Below are 25,635 nucleotides of genomic sequence, written 5' to 3' on the forward strand. Positions count from 1 at the left end.
CGAAAACAAAGTGTCGAATGTTCGCTATTACCGTCGTTCTACTGATTATTGGGTATTGCTTCTTTTCAAGCTCAAAATGTGCAGGAAAAACAAAGTTCTTATCAAGTACCACATGTTTTGTGAGACGTCATACTTTTATCCTTCTATCATCGCTTTAAGTCTGCCATCTTGGAACATCTATCCATTATCTTGGGCAAATACACAATTGCTACTTAGTAATAGCTTTGTAGGTGTTGTAGGTTGATGATATCAGGGTTTTGCCCGTGATTCTTTACCATGGAATTCATTACCATCATTTTTCTTCAAACAGGAGAATGCAGATGAAAAAACTGATCCATTGCTTCACCGTTTCTCGTATTTATGGACTAAGCTTGTTTCTACACTCTTTGGATAATCTCTTGGTCACTAATATTCCCTAACATTCTAGGTTTCTAGGACTACTTCTATAAACTTAATTGATCTTAACGCCATGCGCCCTCTAGCTAGCACCTAAATAAACATTGAAAATATAGTTTACGCCTTACAAGTTACAAAACTACCATATATGTTATTTTTCCACAGTAATGGCGGACAGTGCAAATGAAAGTGATAGCAATTCTGTTGATGGAGGTTTGATGATTCCGCCAGTTCCTTTGACCCGAGAACAATTTCAAAAAAGAAACGAATCGTTGATACAAGAAAACAGAGTGTTAAAAATAGAATTGGATACTTTCAAACTACGTGTCAAAAGTCTTCAAGAGGGGAACCGTGTACTCAGACAGGCTAGCGTTAATATAGTAGGTGTTCAATAATAAATTACTTATATAATATTAATAATTAAGTCGTTAACGCTAATTTTAGAAACACGGTCTATCGAATCATTTGAAATTTATCAGTATATTATTTCACCTACCCCGTGCGAATATGCTCACGAATCACGGTGTCCGCCAATTTATGTCACGTGGGTTGATGGCTGACTGCACGAGTGAATGGCATACATGTGCAACAGTATGAAATCTAACGTGATTTGTACTAATTGCGTAAGATTTAGAGTAAGTTATAAATGAGCATGATATCTTACTGTCTATCTATACTTGAAAGTTAAAGAACGACGAAAGCTGGCGAAATATTAGAAACCAATAGGCCTAAAAATTAATTTCTATGACAATATCACATAAACCGCAGATCCTCCCCTCTACCCCCACATTCCTTTCAATTTAACCCTTTTAGATTCAAATTAGGAGTAAGATCCATTTGTTGTCTCTCATAAGTCATTGCCAGAGAGGCTCGACATTTAATGCCATATCTTGTCAGTTGGGTTGGACAATGAGAGACGAAATTTTTCGGAAATTATTTTGAAAATACAAATGAGAACAGAATGTATGTTTTTTTTCAAAGTTGTGTTTTTAGTTTGTAAGACCCATGCTTTGTTATCTCCAATAAATTACAGTGTATTTTGATACTCATGTTTTTCACATTATTCCATCTATTCAACCAAATTTAAGATACTTCAAACAAATTGTACAAAGCACATACTCAGGTACTGCAACTCATTGCACTAAATTATAACTTAACCAAAAGAGAAAGTTTATTCTGTTAAAGAATAAGTCTGCATATATATTTAGGCTACCAAAGTTTAAACCTGCTGCATTACTTTTAATATTCAAGTTTGTATTTTAAATCCTTCCATTTCACTACTCTAATTAACCATCCATAGGAAGACTGTCTAAACCTCATGCCAATTTTGCACCTGAATGAACTTTTTGAAATTTTAGAAAAAGATTCAAACTTTAATCTTGTCCTCATAACTTCCATGTATATATATCTTTTTTTTTAATCCTTGTATTCAAACTTCCTGTAAAGTGGACAAAGATCTCTTGACTCTTTTCATTACAACTAAACACAAAATAGCATTTTAGAGTTTTATGAATAACCACACCAAAAATATTTGTTTTTCTTCAGTACTAATGCTGCTGCTACACACATGTATAAGTTTACACTTTTCAATACTAAACTTCATTTTCTTTTTGCATTTTTGGTCCATTCACAATGATTGCCAGTCAAGACTATTTTAAATATGAGAACCATTCTAATATTAGGAAATATTGAACTATTACTATTAAGAAAGCTATCCAAATAATTAACATAACTAATTATAAACAACAAGAGTCTTCAAACAGGCCTTAGATGGATCCCAGTAGCAGCATTCTCTCAGTTGGAAAAATGCCCAATTATCATCTCTGCTGTCATTCACAGTCAGTTTTTTGCCAGTCTCATAATTTTGGATTTACTTATGTCTCTTTTTAAAGGCATCTTTAAAATCACAATACAACAGCAACTAGGGTATTCTCATCCAAAGAGACTTGTAAAAATTTTAAATTTGTAAAGCAAGAAAACTTTACTGAAACTGTGCAAAGAATTATTATTTAAATGCTAACTTTCCAAGAAAAAGCTTTTCAGAATGACTGACAACAGGTTCCAACTCTGCAATCAACAAAAGTAAATTATAATAGTGTCCTAGATTCTCCAAAAACCTTTTCAAAAATTAAAATCATATTGACAATTTTCTATTCATAAGAATTTCCTTGGTGTGAAAAGACATTTTAATAATAAAATTTAAAACTCCTTACTGACTCATTCTAAGCTTTATTGATCAAGGTTTTAAATTAAGTCTGTTCAGGGCCAAAAGCTTCAATCTTAAGATGTTCCTCAAGTATTTCTGAAACATTTACATTGCATATAATTTGAAGAAAGAAAACCTAGAGGAGAATTGTTTTAGTTTTTAGTACTGGGGTTATAGCTGTGTGACAAGCTTACTAATTATATTTTTATAAATTATAGCTGTCAAAATACATGTATAAATTGTATAAGAAAAACAATGAGAGAAGACCACCCAGACTACAAAGATCATCCCCTCATCCAAAAAATTTAATAAAATAATAAAAAAATCAATATTAAAATGTTCTACAAAACTCAAATATTTAAATAAACTTTAGCCTGATTTTTCATTTCTTTTTCTAAGCCTAAAAACCTGAATGCTTTTGTAAATTATACATTCTACACCACAGCATTAAAATATAATTATAACACTTCACATCTATATACTGTATTGTGTACAAATGTTCTTATCCAATAGAATTTTAAATAATTTAAACTAACAGTAAAATCACATCATCATGCATACCATTCCATAAACTTACAGCTTTTACTGGAAATTTTGTTTGTCTCAAAAATAAGTCTGCATATTGGTTACAAAAGCTAAAACTACTAGTGCAATATCTAAATTTGTTTTTCTAACCCTTTTAATTTACTATTTAAACAGAAAATTCAGAGAAAGACTGATTATCCAACACCCTCTAACAATTGTAAATACCTGAATCAAATCCAGTTTCTTCTCATGGGTGAAAATTTTCAAGCATGTTTATTTGTTTCGTATGGTGAGGGATCATAACTGCATATTATACTCCAAATGAGCCCTCATCAAAGTTTTGTATAAGGGTAATTACATTACTTTATTAGTTTTTAACTTAAACATATCTCTAATTAGAACCAAGAACACCTATATATTAATTTTGTCATGACAAGACACTTAACAGAGGGCTTACAGTTTTATCAACATTGCCACCACCTGAATAATATGTTAGATAGTCTAAAGATAGTCTAAAAGAACTGAAAGGATTAAATAGTCAAGTAGTAAAACAGAACAATGGAAATAAGTCACAAGACATTAGGTGTTTCAAGTGTAATTTGAAGAGACATATTGCCCGGAACCACAGGCAAAGGCCTGTGTGGAACAAGAGCTCCTTTAAAAAGATACCAGAGAGAGGCAACTGTTGTAGATGTGGGGAACCTGGTCATTACAGCCGAGATTATAAGAAATCAACAACTGTAATTGAGCTAACAAAAAAGTACCATGGATGTGCCTTTGAGCCTAAACATATCAAAGGAAAAACAAAGAGCTAACCGGACATCAAAGAGACTGGAACTAGTTAGATTTAAGAGATGAAGTTCAACTGGGAATATTCCATTTATCCCAAACAAGAAAAGAAGTTCATTATTTGAGGAAAATTGTCCACGAGTCTGTGGGTTTATTGATGGGAAAACCTTGTAGTGTGGTTTTTTACAGTGGCTCTACAGCTACAATTATTTGACCTGATTTGTTATTGAAAGATAAGAAATTGCCTTCAGGGATGAAGAAAGAAGAGGGATTGATGCAAACAATAAAAGAGAATGTGGAAGTTACCTTTATCTTAGGTAGCTTCTTTAGACTTCACACTGTGTGGATAATCAACAGTGCTCGGTTTTAACGGTAATCCAAGATCACTAAAAATTTCCTCGGATGACTAACTTAAATCATCATGTTGTCCAAAGGATGACTAGTCCTAGAACAGACCCTTACTCAAAACCACATTGCAGTCTACTGTACACTTATCCATGCACACACCACACATGTAATGTTGACTCCAATCCTCAATCAAAATCATTGGTAAGTTCCCTAACTAAGAAATCAAATTTGAACCCCCACAAAAATATCTTTTTTGCTCATTCTTTTAATTTGAAAAAAGATTGTACTTTATACAAGAGAAATGCTGGTACAATCCACCAAAAATGGCCGAAACTGTTAGGAAATTTTTGCTTTTGTGATTGGCTGTTTTAGTCATTAAACTTTTTATCATGGAAAGCTGCACCTCTGTGCTGCTTTATGCACTTAAATTTTGCATGGATTTCAAATGAGTGTGAAAGGTTATGTGTGGTAACATACTACTATGTATTCAGCTCAGTTACTGTATTGCACAATATTTGTATGCAAATATATGGGCAGATAGGAATTTGCAACAGAAACGAATGCCAATAACACAAATATTTAGTGAGATTAATTTCTTGTATAGATGCTTACAACAACAAAACTAACTTGGCTGTCTCAACTCTTATTGACAAACCTTCGGTAAGAACTGAAATGATCAAATTTACAAAATCAGACTCAATTTTCAGTGTTACGCGTCACAGAGTTGAAAACACTGACTTCCTTTCGACTATGTATGTATAGGCCTAAGGCTAACATTAGACAGACACAAGCAATCGAGTCTAGGAAATATGGAAGAACTAGCTACCATGAGAAAAGTGGAAAAATCCACAAATTAAACAGAACATAATAATGATTACTGCAAACAAAAAAAAGTTTATAAAAGTTTTGATCATTACAAGACAGAATAACAATAAATATCATAAAACTATCTTTGCCTTTCTCCAGGCCAATACAAGCTGTGAGTATGAATGACAAGACATATTAGTGGTATGTATGTGTACATGTGTAATTCTCAGGCATTGTGTATAGTATGTATGAGAGTTCCAATGCAAGTCTAGTCTTACTACAGACTGTACTTGGTTAGAATGAAAACATTGAATGTGATTGGCTAAGATCACTGTTCTGTTTAAAAGTTTTACAGGTCATTGACTGTTTGTCTCCTTAAGATATTATGTAACATAAGCATGGTTTGGGCTCATTTTTTTACAATGTAATAAAACTTCCCAGCAAATAAGGTGTCAAAGATTAGATGAATAAAGATGCAAAATTGCCAACTAAACATTAATTACACTTTCTTGTAATTGGATCATTTTTAGGGTCTTTGTACATCAATATTGTCATACTTGGATTTTTATTGAGGGTCTGTGATCTTTTTTATTTTAGACAACCAGTACACCCTTTCAGAAAACCTCTGATACAGGTCAGGTTATTCTTTGGACAACCTGGAAATTTCCTTAAAATTGATCTCTGATCAAGGAAAAGTGATTATTGGAACTAATTTCATACATAGACATGGATACAAATTAAGCTAACTTCAGATAGCTTCATTTTCTATGACCAGGAAATTCTTGTGCATGACATAGAAGCTAGCAGTGAATGTCCAGTGAAGACTGAGACAGTAGTCACTGTATCACCAAGAAGTGTGATTCTCATATCAGGAGTTAATAGCAGTATTTAGTTTTTCATACAGTGAATGGAACATATTGGGACCAAATAGTCCAGCATGTCATGAGAGATTAGTAGTTGAAAGAGCTCTCCTGGATGTGAAGAATAAAAATATTGAACATGATTACTCATAAAGACTTAAATCAGCTTTTGATACAGTGAAAGAAACTGATCCTGTAAGTGCTGATAAAGCTGGATTTCATCTATGTGTCATGGTATGGCTGAAGAGTTCTTGTTGCATGAGAGGACAAATTCCAAAGTTAAGGATGTGTTTGGAGGAGAGATGATCCATCTATAGGTCATCCACCATGATCAGCTTGGGAAAGAATGGCCCACTGAATATCTCCAGGCAAGAACATGTCAGCAGAACCTCAACCTGACAAGACTGCTTCCAGAGGATCATCAAGGTAGGAACCAGCATGGATTCACCTGAACTTCTACCTGGGAAACATTCCCCACAGCAACAGGATAGTCAGTGACAATAAAAGGCAAGATGCTATCCCATCCATATACCATAGGCCTCATAAGAGAAATCCAAAACCAAAAATATTTGGTCAGTGGACTATCTAGTGTAGTGTTTTTTTTATTTTTTTAGGATTGTTCAAGGGATTCTACTAACCATGAAAGGGGCATTGCTGTAATCTATATTTTTAATGTTGTAATTTGTTTGTTATCATGTGGAAACTGTGGAACATTGATGATCTAATGATCCAGAGACATATCAAAATATCTAGAACAAGGCTTAGCTTATGAGTGGGCCAGTCAATTAGAAGCTAGTGATGAATAGTGATTGAATTGAAATAAAGTCAAAGAGATAGATAAGGGTTTTTCAAGAAGATTGTACAATGAATCTGTCATTCTGTTAGCTTTTGTTTTTATTTTGTGAAATAAGTTGATTTGATTTCAGGTAGTCCTAGATTATTAGAGAAGTTCATCATCATTTGTAGAGTAGGTCTTCAACAGTTTATTAAAGTGGATTGGATTCACTAGGCAATTTAAAAGAACAATGCTAAAACACTATCTGAACCATTATTTGACAAAACATTTTTATGTGTAACTATTTATAGCTGGCAATCCTATGGACTGATTGTCACCAAACTTGACATGTACCCTGAAGTCCCCCAGGAAATGACATAGGGGGGTCAGCATTTAAATTTGGCTCCCTGTGTCACTTCCAGGCTCTCTTATGTCTTCCCCTTGCATTGAACCGGTATCTCAGCTAGTATAATGTATAAACAACAAAGTACCATTTGGCCATTTGAAGCTGTCCTAGCACACTCACCCTCCAAAAATCATTTGTTTTTCTCATAGTCTTGTAAGGTGCTAGCCACCATTACTGCTGATGGCAAATCATTTCATAAACTCATAACTTTGTTAGAAAAATAAAACTTTGGATTGGAGCTTAAAACTTTCTTTTTCAAATCTTAAATAGTGCCCTGTTAACTTTTGAATTCAACACAAAGAAATGAATCAGAAAGTTTATAATAATATTCTGTTCATTTTAATTTTGTGTTTGTTAAATATATTTCAGCAAGCAAAAGCTGAACAAGAGGAGGAGTACATTAGTAATACATTGCTGAAAAAGATCCAATCCCTAAAAAAGGAAAAGGAAACACTAGCATTGAATTACGAACAGGAAGAAGAATGTTTAACCAATGATCTGTCTCGCAAACTGAATCAGGTTTGGATATGAGTTACATAACTATATACATAATTCACTTATGTGCATATTTGTAAAGAATATTCCAGAGTCAGTTTATTCAGTGGATTAGTAAATATATAAAAGAAACTGCTATTAGACCAGACAGTACTATAGATGTGTTTATCAGTTTGTCTAATTACTCATTAAATTTTTAATTTTGTTTTTATGACAACTTATAATAAACCCTGACTACACTGTTATATAATAAGTGCTTGTATTAAAAAGTATCAGTACAAGACATTTTTAGAACTTAGTGAACATCTATACCTATTAACACCTGATGCATGAATCAATCAGACCAAAATTGCAAAAAACAGCCTCTACCCATACTGGGAATATTTTTTTTCAAAAATCGACTAAAGTCCAGGAAAGAGAATGATCTGAAAAGCTCAAATCTGCATAGTTTTCTATGATACAACATGTCATGCTCATAACACTAGGCAGTAAGTATGTGAACTCTGGAAGGGGTGGGCATCCCTCATGTGACAATCACTCATAGTATATATTAAATATTGTTTTGTGATTTATGTCCCATTCAATGTCTCATTATGATTGGGTGATAAAAAAAATGATGATTGGAAAACGTTTAAGGACTTGTCCTCTCCTCCTCTTCTTCTGCTACAGTATCATAGAGTAATAACTGTTCTAGTTCTGTCTCTTTCTCTGTGAAGTGCTCAAACAGCTGCAACAAGTGTAAATGCATTGTATCATCGTTCTCATTATCTATGTATCTTCTACTTCTTTTTTATTCATTTTTCCACTTCTTGTGCCAGATGAGCAGAAATAAACAACCACAGAGGGTAAAAATAAGACAAGTTGGAGAGGCACACAGTAAGAATAGCAAGAGTATGATGACACACACATACAAGGAGAGATGAGACAGACAACTGATACTGTTGCAGAAGAACAATGTAATTACACACACATGGATAGAGAGACAGATAAAGAGAAATGATTACAGACAGACAAAGACACTACAGGGAGACACAGGTATAATTACAGTAGATATCAGAGAGGCAAAACTAAGGCAGTTTTCATCACCAAATGAATGATGTAGACAAAGCTTTATTATTTCATAACAGACTCCTCATTACCCACATTACCATCCATGGTGTCCTGATTAGCAGCATGCTTGAGCTGAGTAATTTTTAATTTGCTGATCAGACAAAATGCCCTCATTTCCAAGCTCATATGTAAACTTATCCTTGAAAATCTCGAGTCCTGCGCCTGGATTTGTTGTCAGTGTGGACTGCACAAGCTCCACCAAGACAGACAGCTGAGATGTGGTGAATATGTTACTCCTAGAATACCTTGCAGCTCTGTTAGATAGTTTTCTCAAAAGAGTTATCTCTTCCCTGATTTCACTTTTGGCTGGAAGATCATATCTCTCTGGAAACTTCTTTACCAGAAATTCTAGCTTCCTTCCTGAACCCCCTCTTGTGAGAAGAATCTATCTCACCAAATTCAAATAGCTCTTGGAGATCATCATGGAATATGTGAAAGGATTTTCTGCCATACAGTTGGCCTCTGCATGGTCGAATTCCCCAGTCACATGGGAATGAGAAAACAAGCTTGTAGTCATTTGGGACAGAGCTGTACATGTTCTCTTCACCATTCCTGACCTTAACAATGCTCAGTACTCCAGACTACCACAAAAATAGGGCTTTTTTGATAGCATAGGATCATACGTCATGTGACTCAACTTCATTCTTCGCATCAGCATCATTGTGCTTTCCACCTACACCATCTCTACCTCAGCTGTACCTGTGTCAGGATGCTCACACCAGACAATAGTCTAAACCTAGGATCTGCCCCAACCTGAGCTCTGTCGCAACCACTTTTGTCATATGTTGACTCTTATCTTTGGTGTCACAACTCAGCCACACATCAGACTTATCTTCATATGCATCATCTTCACCTTCATTGACTTCTTCCTCTGAATCTTTTCCCTGTTCCTCTCCCTGGGATTTTCCAGACTTCAGGATGCATTGATTAATTCCCAGACTGACATACACATGAATCTCATGTCCAATGTTTGAGTAAGCATAGGCAAAAAAGTGAGAAATCTGGCATATCAGAAAGCATAATTCTTCGATGTAGGAAGAGAAAAGCTGCCAACAGGGTCTTTGTACATAAAAGACATATCATTGGTTTGCTTGATAAACTTATTAAGCTGGTCTTCCACCAGCTTAAGTTTCAGTCAGCTGCTAACAGTCGTGCTCAATAATTCCAGTGTCACAGTTGAACATTCTACCATGAGTCATCAATGCAGTAATTGCTTGTATAGGCATGATGCAATTATTCCCTTCAATCAGTCATGACTTGAAGGCCTGCATTGTCTTGGCAAAGTGCACATCTAACAATGACTTCCTATCCTGTGTCTCTGTGAATGAATCTGACAATCTGGATCCTGTGCACTTAGCTCAATGCTGGAAGGAGGAGCAACACCAGTACATTTTGATAACAGCTCCCATTGTCACTCTGCAAGGTGATTCATCTGAAACCTGGAAGATCTCATTTCAGATGAAGCAAAATTGCCTCCATTACAGACAAGACTGGTGCTGCATCTTGTTTGTTATCCTTGCTGGAGATGTGATCGAAGTACCTCTTCTGCAACATTGCAACAGGTGAGACTGCCCCTTGCTGTTCTCCACCAGGGATTATGTCATAGTACTCTACTATTGCATCATGCCAGCTTATTCCTCTTTACCCACAATGATTGAACATTTTTTCCCTGAAGTAGATGGGATCAAGCTTCATTTTGACACCTGTTTCTACTAAGGCTTTGTCACACATGCCTTTGGCTTTACAGTGGTTCTTGATTTCAGATTTCACCTTTTGAGTCTCAAGCTGCTGATTTCAGGTGTGCATTCGATCTCCCAGGAAGAGCTTAGCCTTATTTGCAATATCACCAATAATGCCTTCTTCAACTCATCAAAGAAATGGAAATGTGGACAGACAACCTCTGCAATTGACCTCCTTGTTGGTGTTTTGCTGGTTTGCTGCTCCTAGCCCATAGGTGATATCATGAGTAGCACAAACATTGTCTCTGCAAGCAATAGGGATATCATATCTATACTTCACAGATGAGTGAACAAACTCTGCCTGTTACAAAAATCCCTTGTGCATCCCATTGGAAGGAATTTCTGCCTCAATGATTTGCTTAATAACATCGAAGGTATCATTGACAGGGAAATCTGTGATATAATCCACAGCTTTTTGGAGATTTGAATCTCCGTGAGTTAAGGTGACTTACTTCTGGTATCGACTATGTGTATGAACTGTATATTGTAGTTCACAGCCACTTTTGCATTATGCAGGGGAAAAATTTATTTTTGCCATCAATGACAACCTTTTTGATGCTCCAAGACAAGTAGGACACATTATCTGGTGAAAGAATAAAATAAACTGCAGTGTCAACTGCCTCTTTACAGAAATGCTGTAAAGTTTGTGTCTGCTTCCCCCATAACAGCTCCTTGAAGTCTCTATGTCCAGCAGAAATCTGTTGGCACTCATTGACAAAACTTTGATGTCATTCGTATTCAGACATCGCAATTCCTATTGTATAATGCTGGAGCAAATCAATGCATGTGCTACTCTATTCTCAGTGGAATTAGTAGATGTACGAAAGTAACCTGTAATGTCATTTGCCATATTATCACTCTTGCCACCTAGAGATAATAGATGGTTTCCAGGCTGAAACTCTGCTGTCTCAGAAGATATCTGTTGTCAGAAATGTTCAAGTAAAGCATCTGCAGCTGTCCCACATAACATGCTTGCTGCTGTCTATTGCAAAATGTCATTGAAGAATCTGATGTTTAACCTTTCATTTTCTTTACAGCTGTCAACATTCAAGCAAACTTCCCATGAAAGAAGTTTCTTCTGTGCATAATCTTTTAGCTTCTCCAAGTCAAGCACTTGCAGAAGCTTCCTGCCAGACATATGGATTTGTTTCTTCCATTGCACTTTGGAGACATCTTCACTATGCTGCCTTTCACTAGGCCTGTCAACACCTGTTTCTGCTGGCTCGGCAAAAGCACCTGGCTTGTACAATGCTTTGGTAACATTACAGCATAATTTCCTAGTTTTTGATGCTGTGGAATTCATCTGTTGTGTGCCTACTATCTTTCACCTTAGTTTCACTGCGAAGGGAATGCCGTCATGATCACAACCGTATCTACTGCACCTTGCAACTTTACAGCAGCATGTGAGTTTGTTTGTAACTTCCTCAGCCTTCACTGTAAACAGAAGAGTTATCACTGACAATAACTGTGGTAGTTTGTGAGTGGCAGTAGCTGCCATTTTATGCCACTCCTAAGAAGTGTAGAGTTTGTAGGACCTTTACTATCCTGGAAAATGTGTAAAAGTGGGGTGTTTTGTTGGGTTAAAAGCCATGGATAGTCACAGATAGTTAATCATAAAACAATGTAGACTGCGAATAATGTGAAATGGATATGCTCGTTCAATTCTCGAGATCGAGACTAATTGTTTGGTGTATTTAGAATAAAGGTATCTTTAATCCTGGGAAGGGTTTTTCCAGAACTCTCCTCCCAGAAATGTCTGGTTGATTCGTACATCAGGTGTTAAAAAGGACAATGCCAAATAAAATTAATTTCATGAGAGTAAAAGCTCAGAATTAGCAGGAAAACTAAAATAATTTGTCATGACAAAGAACAGTGAATTTAAAATTTTAAAAACTAAGAAGGTACTTGTAATTGTCCTTTGATAAAATGACATTATTATTACATTTTTGTTTTTTCATTGTGAGCATGACCTCAATGAGTGGATGACCTCTTGTCACTGCAACAGTTGGGTGATTATTTAATCAATATAATCAGTTACATATGAGGAACAATTACATTGATTAGTGTCTCTTATAATACTTGATCAATGGAAATTATGATTTAATTGATTACTGTCACAAAAACAATAAACTAATCAAAACTAGTGTTTGTGATTATTCCAACAATCATCACAAATGACCATAGCCAATATTTTATCAAGGTCAAATTTGGGTTCTGCTGTGATACATACCTCCTCTTAAACATTAGCTTTTCTCAATCTTTTTGTGCCCTCTGCTGCATTGAAAAGAAACTTTCTCGCTTGATGTACTAGCCTTTATACCTCCTCAGTTTGAGTTGCTTATTTAGCATGCATAGTGCATGCGACAACCCTCCACCAATAGGAGCACGACACACATTCCTGGAGCAGCTGGCTCCCTCTGTATTACATTTCGCCTACCTCACTTTCTTGATTGTCACCATACAAGTAGGACATGTTTTTCACTGTCTTTCAGTTTTTGGTACTGACTAAACATTTTAATGTGTATGTGCCTTCATTCTATCTTGCATTATGTAGTGTTACATATTTTGATTATATATTTCCCACACATTATTGCATTTTCTGCATGTGAAATCTCTCATGATTACTGCTGTTTCTTGGAACACATATTTTTCTTACACAGGCCTTGGGATCAGTGTTGTCTGCTGAGGGGGTATGTGCCTTGGTTTATTGAGTGTTCACTTCTTTCATGGGGCTTGAACCTTCTTCTCCAGAAAAGTTGATGCATATTTAGGCTTTTTTGAATGTTTGAGATGTGATTTCGCTATTTTTTTTTCATGCTCCAGTTGCTGTGTCACATATATTTCACTTTGGTCAAGGTTTGTTCTTCTCCTCCTTTTATTACTTCTAGCTCCCCCAGTGACTCGGTGATAAGTCTTTAGACTTGTACATAGAAGTCTGGTTGCTATACCTGTGGAGGCATGGCTTAGATGCCCATTGTGTGCCTTTGTCCTACTTTACACACAAGAGCATTAAGTATTTTGCATTTCTAGTTTTCTGACTTTTGTAAGTTTGATATTACTCAGTACTTTGTTGACTAGGTACATTTTGATGATTTGTAAGTTAGATATTAATAAGTATTTTGTTAAGTAGGTATGGTTAGATGGTTATAAGTTATATGTCATTAATACTAGTAACATATAATTCCTTTTTAAATTGGAATAACTTTTTTTATCATTGTTAACTATGTGACTTATAAATCTCATCTTAGTAAGTGTAGAACATATTTTGATTTTTTTGCAATGGGTAATTCTATTTTTGGGGCCCATCTTGCTTCTTTAGAGTTTTGTAGTAAGGTGGCCATCTTGCATACTTCCCTTTTTACATACATCATGACATTCTTGCCCTTTTCTTCATTTTCCCATGCCCGCTATGGATGTCAACAGTGATATTGGTCACTACATGGTGGGGTCAGATCCAGTGGTAGCTGGGTTCCTCAGTTTTATTGACTTTTGGGAGACCTTCACTTCCAATCCGTAGGTTCTATGGGCTTTTTAAAAGGTTTATTTCTTCACTTCTGGTTGCCATCTCCTCAGTTATTGTCTGCCATTCTTTCCCTCCTTTAAGGGATCCTGTCTCATGCAATTGGCTACTTTCTGTCAGGTAAGACCTTCTTTTACCAGTTGCTATAGTGTAGGTATTTCTAGTTCAACCGGGTTTTCCTTCTCGTCCCTTAGTTGTACCCTATTAAGCTGAGGTATGGAGGCCCATCATTGACCTCTCCTGTCTCCTTCAGTCTCTGGATCCTCTTCGTTCTACCAAGTAGTTATTTCTGTCCCTTCATTGGGTTTCCATTTTAGGTCTGTGGGTAACCAAGTTCAACATATTAGATGGATGCATCCCTTCCCATTTTCTTTTGGTCGTCCATGGGGGGGGGGGGATGTTTTCCAGTTTTGGGCTTACCTCGGCTTCTTTCTGTGTTTTAGTGAGTAGTCACAAACTTTGCTGGACATCTACAAGTGTTGGTCATCTGGTCTCATCTTTCTCTGGATCACTGGATTAATCCTCCTTCTAGTTTGCTTTTCTTAGTCCACATCAGTATGCTCCTAGAGGAGGTAAGTCATGTGGGTTGGTTCCTTAAAACAAAGAAATTTTTCTTTTCCACTACTCTGTTTTTGGTTCTTTTGAAAATTTTCTTCATTTCTCAACATCAGTTGGACCCACTCTTCTCTGCTCGGAATTTGGGATATGGGCATTTAGTCAACAAGGCCCTTTCCTCTCTTACCTGCCAACCTGAAGATATTCTGCCTTTTTTGTGGATGTGGGCTTCCTTGATTGCTCTCATACTCATCTGATACATTCACACATTACCTTTTGTGGGTATTCCTCTATTGATGACACCTCTGCTCAAATCCCTTGGATCATCTAGTTGTACTTCATTGTTTCCTTCAGACACTAATGTTGTTTGGTGGTGGGACAAAGACCAGCATTTGGTGGGTATTCCTTTTTCACCTCCTCCTTGGGTCTTCCATCTTTTACCAATGCTTCTCTTGTAGGTTGGAGTACATATCTCAATACCCAGGATATTTCCAGGTATTGGGCTTTAACTGAATCTGGGCATTATTTCTAAATTTTGGTGCTCTTTGTTGTTCATAGACCTCTCTGTCTTTTATCTTTCATCTTTTGTGAAGGAAGATGGTTTTAGTGCATTCTGCTGACTTCCATGTGGTCTTATACTTCTAGAAGCATGAAGGTACCTAGTTCAGGTTCCTTTGTTTTTGAACTCTGGGGCTACAACTTCTGGGCCAGCATACACAGGATACTGCTCTTGGCTTGCCTTCTTCTCAGTGTTTTGAATTTAGTGGTGGATCGATAATATCACCCACACATGGTCATTCCCATGGAGTGGCCCCTCAGTCTTCCATTTGTCTGGTAGTTATGCTCTCATCTAGGCACTCAATCTGGGTGACAACCTGCCATTTTTCTGGTCTCCTGGTCCTTGGTCTCTGATTTCGGGTTTGTCTGTCTTTTGTCTAGAATGGAGGGCCTTCAATTTTATGACTTCCCACCTATACATCTCCACCCCTAACTAACTTCTGTCATCCACACCTCTCCATATTGAGTTCTCTGGGTGGCTCAGCTTTGGTTCTCTCTCCAGAGACCTCCACTACCTTTAAGGGAGACTCTGCCTTTGCACCCTTCTCCATCCCTTCCATTTCCCATATTTAGCCCCAGTCAGTCCTGGATTGCCTTCTGTGTTCTGTGCAGGCTCTGTGTTGCTATGTTGCTCATATGGCTTCTTTTTGTGGTTTCTATTCCCATTTGTTTCTTTCCTAGAACACTTTGATGTCTTGTAACCTTTCACCTATCATCTTCTTTATAGGGTCTCCTCTCATTAGTTTCGACATGTCATTATATGTCTGGCAGCCCACTGTCATTGTTCTCTGGAGGAGATTGTCCAGGCTGAAATGTGAACTACTCATACTTTGTCTCTCATTACTTGCTCCATCTGGATATATCCTTCTCTGGTGGCTATCATATCCCTCCAGTGGTAATCTCCATGCTATGGTTCAACTCTGACTTGGGTAAGTGTATTTTTCCTGTAATATATTTTTCTTACAGAGGCCTCTCCTTGTGGCTTCGTTACATATTTGGATCCCACTCAGTGGGAGTGTTGCCTGGTCAGGTTTGCCTTACTTTAACTCACACCTGCCACCGTTATGGTTGTACCATGCACTGTTGAGATGGGTTGTTCTGCAACACCACTAGTGGATTACCTAGTGAGTAAAGCAGAAGGGGATTCCTGACCATCTCTGATGCTTCCTCATTTGAATAAATTGGGAGTGGTCTGCTTTTCAAAATAGGGTTTTGCAGTCACCGATTGCACTTTCTTCAGTGCGTCATTCCTCTGGACTTCCCATTGCCATTTCCCCTCCCTTCCTTGAATGTGGTGTGGGAGTCCTTTCCACTTTCTAGTTCCAAGCCACTAGAGTGGTGGACCATGGAGGCTTCTTCTGGAGCGTAGCATATAGATAGTAACATTACATATATCTATACTCTCTTGAGAAGAGAGCAAAGCTGGGAACCCTCACTCCTGAAGTATTGTTCCCAGAGGTCTGATGTGGGAGGGAGCTGGACCAGCCACTGCTAGATTTTCCTCATAATATCAGATTTAGGTTGATAGTGCCCTGTTCCTATGGTTGAGATTGGGAGACTTTGTCCAGCTCATAATGCTGGTTATAGAAAGTACAGTTCCTATGGTTGAGCAGAGGTTCCACATCCTACCCATAATACCAGGTGCATGTGGTTTCTTGTTCTTTTCCTGCTTGTAATACCAGTTACAGGACTTATCCCTGTTCTTACGGTTGAGTTGAAATTCACACACTACCCCAGGTTAAGTTTGGTGTATTTCCTGACTCTTACGATTAATGTGGAAGTTGATTTTGTGACTACCATTTTCTTACTTCCTCATTGTAATTCCAGTTGCTTGCAATATTTATTGTTTATTTGTGGTTGAGATTAGTGTATATATTGTTCATGGTCCACTTGCCCTGGCCACACTACATTCTATGTACTGATTTTGTTTTTTGGACACTGTCCTCTGCCTCGTAATACTGAAAATGGGATTTCAAACCTGCTGTGTCCAGTTGAGGTTGGGAAGAGTCCTGCTCCAATATTTTCCAAGGCCTTTCACTCACAGTGTGGTCTGCAATGTTGCCCGTTTCATGACACTTCACCTCTTCAAGGGTGAAGGATATACCTGTTCAATACATGTTTGCTTTAGTTCAATTACTGATCACGTGTTCGATTACCAGTGGACACATTCCATAACAGGTCTCTTCTATGCTACACTTGTCCCTGCACCTACTCAATGTGGGATTCTAGCTATTGTGTGAGTGAATGTATGTATCATTTTGGAAGTTATCCTTTTCTTACACTGAAAATAGATTTTCAATAGATACTTACCTCCTCTCACACCCTTCTTCCCCACTTCTGTTTTTTTTATATTTTCTGGTGTGCCTCATCTTGAAAGTGAGGTACATGAAATGTAATACAGAGGGAGCCAGCTGTTCCAGGAGTGTGTGTGTGTGTGTCATGCCCCTATTGGGGAGAGGTCTCGCATGTGTTATGCCTGATAAGTGACCAAATTAAACTGATGGGATATAAAGGCTAGTGCATCAAGCGAGAAAATTTATTTTCGATGCCTTTGAGGGCAGAAGAAGATTGAGAAAATCATTGTGTGAGAAGATGTATCTATTGGAAATCTATTTTCTGTGTAAGAAAATGATAACTTTCAAGTTATAACTTCCAATATATATATGTGTGTAAGTGAAGGAAGCCAGAAAAATGAAATGAGGATATGACCTCAGTATCCTCATAGCTAGTTATGACCCTGCCAATAATTGATTATCCAAATTACTGATAGATTAAATTTCATAAAATAATCATTTAACTGAAATTAATGTTTCCTTTATTACTATTTTTGATTATTCATACTATCCAAGTAATCAAAAGCAATTACCATTGTTTGTTGTTAGGTACAAAGCTACATAATGCCCCCTTCCTGCAGGTAACGAAGTCCATTTGTATTTTAGCTTTATGAAATTTTTACTTCAAGATTGTTCAGTGATGTCTTGATTTTCAAGAATTTCCATTGTCTTTTTTTTCTGTTTAGGTTTTGTAACCTTTATATGATATCACATAAAAACACCTCTAAGGAAAGTTTAAGTATGATTCAATAGAACAAAAACTAGACTATCACATAAATGTTTTTTTTGTTTATAAGTTGCAAAAATGTTTATGTTCTTTGCTGTAGAATAGTTGAGCTAGCTTATACCATATTTAGTGTGTGTGTACATATGATTATAAACTTTATAATTGGACCAGCTCATGTTATATAATTTAGGTCATACAGTCCTGAGATGTAATACACAGAAACTTTCTCATTGTCCTTTCAAGTACAGTTTGTATAAGGGTGGTGGGAACATGTTTTAAGTAAAGAAAGGGCCATGTATACTGGTGAGTGGATAAAAACCAAATGTAGTATCACAGTATGAGAAATCTCATGTAATATTATGTTTTATGTACAAAAACAGAACAACTGATAATGATTGAACAGATCATTGCATCATATTTTACACTTAAGAAATACTAAAGGTTAACTAGTGGTTAAAGAAAAACAAGTATTTTTATGTATTAGAGTAGAATGTAACCTAACAATCAAACCATGAGGTTTGTCTTTTAACATTTGGAAATATACATATACAATTTTATAATTAAATTACTAGAAATTTAGTTATGGATTTGTGCATACCCTCTTATTTTTTTGCCAAATCATGTGTAATATTAGATATTTAAATATTTATTAACTTGAAAATGTTTGTTTCATTGTCCTTTACTACAAGTATACTAAGTAAGACCTCAGTTGAAAGTTGTTTGTTTCTCTTATTGTGTGTTATAACAAGTTTCTCTTTGTATTCCATTCATTTGAAAGGTATTCTATTAATCATACACATAATTTTTGTACAAAACAAATGCAAGATAAAGATATGAAAAGAGGAAAAATATTTCAAATATGATACATATGTCCCATACAAATATAGCTTTCTCAATTCAGTGTGGTCCTTTATATACATACTTTTTTTGCCATTAGCCTTGAGGCTCCCACCTAAACTCACTTCTTTCCTTGTGATATTGCTGCATTGTTACATGCAAATGAGCAAGCAACAACCTTTCACCAATAGGAGCGTGACATAGCCTTCTCATGCAACTGACTCTTTCTATACTGATTGTATCATACATTCTTGATTTTGCACTTCTATGTAAAGAGCTTCTGAGCTATTTTTGATATTGATATTTCTTGTGGAAGTATTGTACTAAAAACTCCCAAACTCTAGAATCTCTTCTTCAAGCTCATAGTTCAGATCCTCTGTCTTCTTTCAGAGTTTAGACTTTCTCAGGCCCAAATTTCATACCTTCTTCTTACCCTCACTACCCTATTACATTGTTTTTCTAACATTCACCTTGTTTCCAAGGCAATCCACCATTTCTGTGAGGTATTTTCAGCAGATACACACTACCTTATGTTCTCTACATTGGCATGTTATTCTTTTCTCTGTTACTGGGGTTTGTAAGCAAGGGAAACCCTTCTTGATCAAGTACATTTGCCTCCCTCTTATCCCAGGAACCTTCATCTGGCCCCTTTCCTCCACTAAGTTGTTTTTGTAGAGTACCTGATTCTCTGGAAATACCTGATGTGGCCACATGCCAACTTTCTTCTTGTCCTCCCCTGTCTACCACTTCTCTCCCAATCTTCTTCTTTTTCCATTACAATATCCTCTCCAGTCACTTCCTCCTGTTCCTCTGCTCCCATCCATTCTTTGTTTATGCATAGATTTTAGTGCCTACAGGGATGGTAGGTAGCCATTTTGCTTGTTTTGCAGATCTATGGCTTCCATTTGGGACTGATTGTTGGGTGCTACATGTTTTAACAGTGAGACTTATTCTTCATTTTTCTTCTCCTCTTCCCTGTCCTATGTTCATATTTTTTCCCTTCTCTAAGGGATCTTGTATCTCACAAGCATTTCTCAGAGGTGATATCAGACCTGTTGATCAAGGATGCTGTTGAACAGGTTCCTCACTCTTCTCCAGGATCTTATTCTCATATTTTTGTCACTCCCAAGAAAACTGGGTATTGGCCTACTGTCACAGATCTTTCATGCCTTAATCAGTTTCTCAACTTTCCTCATTTTGCAATGGAGAGTTTATTTTTCACTCTTCAGTGGTCTTTTGTTCTAGGGCTTTGGATGATCAAGGTAGATGTCCCTGATGCATCTCTACACATTTCCATCTCCTCAGCATTCTGACTTTATATTTGGTTTGTTCATCAATGTTGGGTTTATCAGTCCTGCACTCTTCCTTTTGAACTGGCATCAGCACCATACATCTTTTGTCAAGTAGTGTATACCTTTGCTCATCACATTCACAGCTTGGGATTGCAGTTTTGGCATTACATGGATGACTGGCTTTTTTCAGCTTCATCCCAACAGGACTTCTATGACCATACTCTTCTCCTTCTTCAGGAGACAGCTCATCTTGGATGGTTAGTCAAGATGGAAAAGTCTCATTTCACACCCACTCAATATCTGATTCACTTGGGTGTGTTTCTCAGCAGACCTCAGCCTTCTCTGCATATTTTTCGCTGTTGGTCACTATGTCAAAAACCCTTTTCATCCCTCCATTTCCCAGTTGTCTTGGCTCTTCAACCAGGGCTTATTGGTGTCCACTGTTGCTGGCTACCAGATGGTTCTTTCTATTACTTTCCAGTTTTCCTGTTTCTGTCAGGTTTTTCCTCTCAGACCCTTATTATGCTCTTCCATTCCATTCACCTCCTTTTCCCTTTCCATACTTGTAGCCTTCATGATTGGCACCTTAAAATTGTTATCTTTCTCCTTACCATTCCTCCTTTTGAACTTTTGGCTTCCTGTTCCTTGTATAATCTTTTCCTTAAAAACCTATTTCCTCCTCCTTTTCACCTGTGGTCATCGATGTTCTGACGTGTATGCTATCAATTCTTCTTGAATTCTGTCTTATTGCTCTTATATTCTTTTCTAACCTGATTGTACTCTTCTCCCTAAAATGTCAGTGGCATGGGAGGGTAATTGTGCATTCACACCTATATCTCTCTCTCCAATTTCTCTTTTTTTTATTCTTGTATGAATCATGATTGCTTCCTCTGTTCTGTCTGGGAGATCCATTTTTATTTGGCCAAAACTTCTTTTCATGATTCCCAATTGTGTCTCTCTCTATTCTGTGGAATCCTTTGTCCACTCATGATCTTTTTCATGGCTGTGTCAGTTCATACACTTGGCATATTCTTCATTGGAGGGGGATGCATGCTAGTGCTTCCAGGTATCTTCTCATCAAATTTCTCACCTTTTACACACTTTAGCTTAACTCACTTCTGTTGTTCATGGAAAGAGATCTTTCAGGCTGGCATGAGGACAACACCTCGCACCTTTGTCACACACTATACACATTATTTGGCTGTTTCTTCTTTGTTGGGCTATAGAATGCCTTCAGTTGCTATTCTCCACACCTCTTACCATCTCTGACTGATTAAGTTCCCTTTCTTTATCATAATTTTTGCAGGTCATTCTCAGAATCCCACTCAGTGGCAGGTGTTGCTTGCCAAGGTATACTTGACTGAAACTTGCACAGTGTAGGGCCATCATGGCCTGATATAGTGCTCACCAATGAGATGGGGTGTTTCACAAGACTGCTAGAGGTATCTTTATAGTGCTTATTATTCTAAACATATACTGTCGTGAGTAAAGCAGGCAGAGTATCCCTACCCATCCTCCATGAGTAGTTTAGAACTTAGTGCTGTTCTGCTTTGAAAGATAAGGTTTTTTTGTGGTCACTTGTTGCACTGCCTTATGGTAATGCACTTCTCCAGGCTCCCCAGTGCATTTTCTCCTCCTTTTTTTTTTCTAGTGGAGCATGGGAGTCTTTACCACTTATCATTTCCTAGCCATTGGATGGTGGACCATGGAAACTGCCTTCTGAATTTGACTGATATAGGAGAGATGGTAAAGAACAGGAGACAGAAACACACAACAGACAGCAGTGTAGTACACTACATTCCATGTGGTGGATGCAGTGAAGTTTATATAGGTGAAACTGGTAGAGGGATGACAATGAGCATAAAGCAGACGTCAGAATACACAATACAACCAACACAATTGTAGCACATGCAGAAAAAGCAGGACACCTGCCTAAATGGAAGGAAATTAGAATTGTTAGCAAAGTGGTGGAAAGCAACAAAGGAAAGCTATAGATGCTGTTTACATCTTATTAGAAAAGAACATAAACATCACAGTGGGAGACTACAAGTTAACAGAAACAGCAATAAGCATAGTGAGACGAGAACAGGATGCTGATTGGTCAGGTGGTTGTCGACAGATGATGATAATGAACCAATCATGGAGTGGCAGGGACCAGGAACCTAATCTGGGAAAATTTGTATATATACCCTTGTAAAGCAATATGGTGTCACTTCTCTCCTGAAGAAGACTTGTAGTCGAAGCATTGAAAGAATAAAGATCCTGTTATAGCATTCTTAGTATCGTTGTTACCTTAGTATCCATTTGTCAGTGTTAATAATACTCATTTGGGAAATTGAATATTTAAATGAACTTGCAGAGCATTTTTATGAGATGCTAAAAATTAACAATTTTGGTAAAACTAAGATAAGCTCAGAATAGAAAGAATTCAAGAGAATAATTTAATACTACATCAGTGAAGTCAAAACTAAGTATCTCTGGAAGCGTGTGCTTCTATACAGAAGGAAGAATTTAAGAATGTTTGTATTCTGGTGGAAATAGTGCTCTGCATGGGGCTCAGTAATAGTGTCCTTGAGGCAGAGTTTAGTCACATTATCTGCATGCTCAAGGACCAAAGCCTTAGTTAAAAACATGGAACAGTGGAGAACCTTCTGTTGATGCAAACAAATGATATTATATGGACACATGAGGAAAAGGAACAAATATTAGAAACAGCCTTGGTAAAGGTTATGGCAAAAAGGAAATTTGATACAAATCTTTCTAAAATGTCTATAGAATGTGCAGCCTAGAAAGAGAAATCAAATGTGTACAATGAAATTGAAATAGATACTGTTGGTGATGAAGATTTAAGTGATTACAGAGATCATGATGAGGATGATTCTGATTCTAGCATATCTAGTGAATCAAATGATGAGGCTGAAACAGATGAGATTCTTTTTCAAGAACTCGTTTGACAGGAATCATTTGATGTTGACACTGCTGATGGAGAGAATTCTCCTGTACACACTGTATGTGAGATAATGATTGAATATGTTATGCTAGCTGATAGTTAAACAGAAAAAGGACAAAGGATCATGGTACATGTAAATGACTATGCAAAGTAGAGTTACTTTAAATTAACTCAATTTTTTATAAGATGTGTGTCTATGCAAGCTAGTGAATTTTAATTTTTTGAACAAATAGTGAAAGTGATAATTTGTTTTCCTTGTAAAAAAGTGTAAATACCATTTTACTATTGTCTGTAAATTACAAAAAGGAATTATGATATGATTCTAGTCAAAATATTATGTGCTAGACTTTAAGGAGATTACATTATAATTTTTCCAGTTTTACTGGATATAAAATTTTACTGAATGTTATTTTGTTTATTCATCAAATCAATCTACCAGGCCTTATATTTGCCTCTTATCCTTATTTTGCCCTTGAAATATAACCACAGTACAATTCAGTAAATCCAAATTAAATCTTATTGTCCAATTTTGTAAAAAATAATAGAGATATGGAATCAGCCTGCTAACAGCCCACATGTACTAATACATAGGAGCTGTTTACAGCCCTCATGAAGTTTCTAGATATCAGAGCCTGATATCTGGATATCCATAACACATATCCTTCCAATTAGATGAGCTAAGAATATTAATTTAATATTCCTTTTTGCATTACACTTGTGATGTTTTAGAAAAATTATATTAAGTTACTTGGAAACAAGTTTAGTGTTAGCAAGGCATGCTAAATGCAGTGCATTAATTTACTGAAATTAAAAACATTAACTATTAGCTAGTTAAAATTAGGAAAAGCTTCAATATGTTATAGTGTTCATGATAAGAATACAAATAAATTGTTAATAGGGTTTGAATATGTCTTTTCATTAATTGTAAAACATTAAAAGAATAATGCAAAGTAACCAGCTGAAAGAAGTAAGGTATTCTAAAAAAAATAACTTTTTTTCATTTGGTATTACCACTATAATTTAAAAAAATGTACATGTAGCATATGCATGAAACACCAAAAGCCAGAAATCTTGTTTTACCCTGCATTTTTAAGCTTACTTCTTCTGGATATGCAGTGAATTACCTTCCTTAATAAGAGCTTTTTTTATTTTTTAGACATAATGCATGTATATGTAAATTTTTCTTTTGGGTTTATTCGTATTAAATAGCTACGACATGAGAAAGTTCAACTGGAACAGACACTTGAGCAAGAACAGGAGGTATTAGTCAACAAACTAATGAGGAAGATAGAAAAGCTGGAGTCAGAGACATTGTCCAAGCAGTCAAATTTAGAGCAGCTACGTCGAGAAAAAGTTGAGTTAGAAAACACTCTTGAACAAGAACAAGAAGCTCTTGTCAATCGTTTGTGGAAAAGAATGGACAAATTGGAAGCAGAGAAAAGGTTTATTTTTATTTGATATCATTGTTTAAAGAACACAAATGATAATTCTAGTGCTAGACAAATATGACAACCTTTCTTAAATGTATTTCTACCACAATTGGTATTAGTGTATTTCAGATAACTTTCTATGAAAACAGTTAAAACTAAACATTACTAGGTTATCTGTGGTTTAATCATTGTAAACTTAGAGTTTCCTTTTATTTTACAACAACTGCTTTTCTCATACAATGCAAGGGAAACTGTTTCAGTGGAAGTTTAGGCAGTGTAGATATAGTAGAAGGTCTCAGTGTGTAAGCCAAAATGGCATCCCTCTTTATTGAACAACCAACTACAGTCCATTTACATTCTCATACCTATTGTAAGGGACTTATAACTGTCAGTATGCAGGTTTTTTTTCAGTAATGAAACTAATGCAGGACATAAAAAATTGATCAACACTTTGGATATTTACTGTTTACTTCTTCTTGTTTATTTTGTTGTTCGAGCTGCCACTGTTGCAGGTTTTCTTGCAACTGCTGTTGTCTCTCTTCCTTCTTGTTTCTTTTCTCGTTCTTCTTGTTTCTTTTCTTTTTCCTCCAACAACTGCTGTAATCTCTAGTTGCCACTGCTGTAATCTCTGAACAAGAAAGGAAACAGGAAGAAAGTCAGCAGCAACTACAGGAAAGTCAACAACAGTGGCAAGAAGTACAAATGGAAAACATTAGTAAATTTAAAAGCGAATTAGATACATTAAAGGATGATTTATTGTCTTTCACACAAGGAGGATATATTAACCATCGACTTAATCAGCCCCAGACTTAACCAGGAAGCCCCTTCCAGACCCCGCAGCTAAACCCTAATGCAGACATCTTCAGCCCTGTTGGAAGTCACATCGCAGATATGAATGTCAGTAATAGGAGTGATCCAGTATGAAGGAAGCCGCAGGAATATGATGGGAAAGCACCGTGGGAAGCGTATAGAGCACA

The 25,635-nt window shown here is 36.5% G+C and overlaps 1 protein-coding gene across 1 annotated transcript in view; it reads left to right on the plus strand.

The window, feature by feature from the left end:
* The first annotated feature begins 528 nt into the window (after positions 1-528).
* LOC106466736 (coiled-coil domain-containing protein 6-like) overlaps positions 529-25,635 on the plus strand; it is a 47,996-nt gene continuing 22,889 nt past the window's right edge. The window contains exons 1-3 of the mRNA XM_013927039.1: positions 529-776; positions 7,482-7,631; positions 24,438-24,670. Coding sequence (XP_013782493.1) covers positions 564-776; positions 7,482-7,631; positions 24,438-24,670 — 596 coding nt within the window. The 5' untranslated portion in view covers positions 529-563. The remainder of the gene's footprint in view (positions 777-7,481; positions 7,632-24,437; positions 24,671-25,635) is intronic.

Source organism: Limulus polyphemus, unplaced genomic scaffold (assembly GCF_000517525.1).
Source record: "Limulus polyphemus unplaced genomic scaffold, Limulus_polyphemus-2.1.2 Scaffold2365, whole genome shotgun sequence".
Lineage (NCBI taxonomy): Eukaryota > Metazoa > Arthropoda > Merostomata > Xiphosura > Limulidae > Limulus > Limulus polyphemus.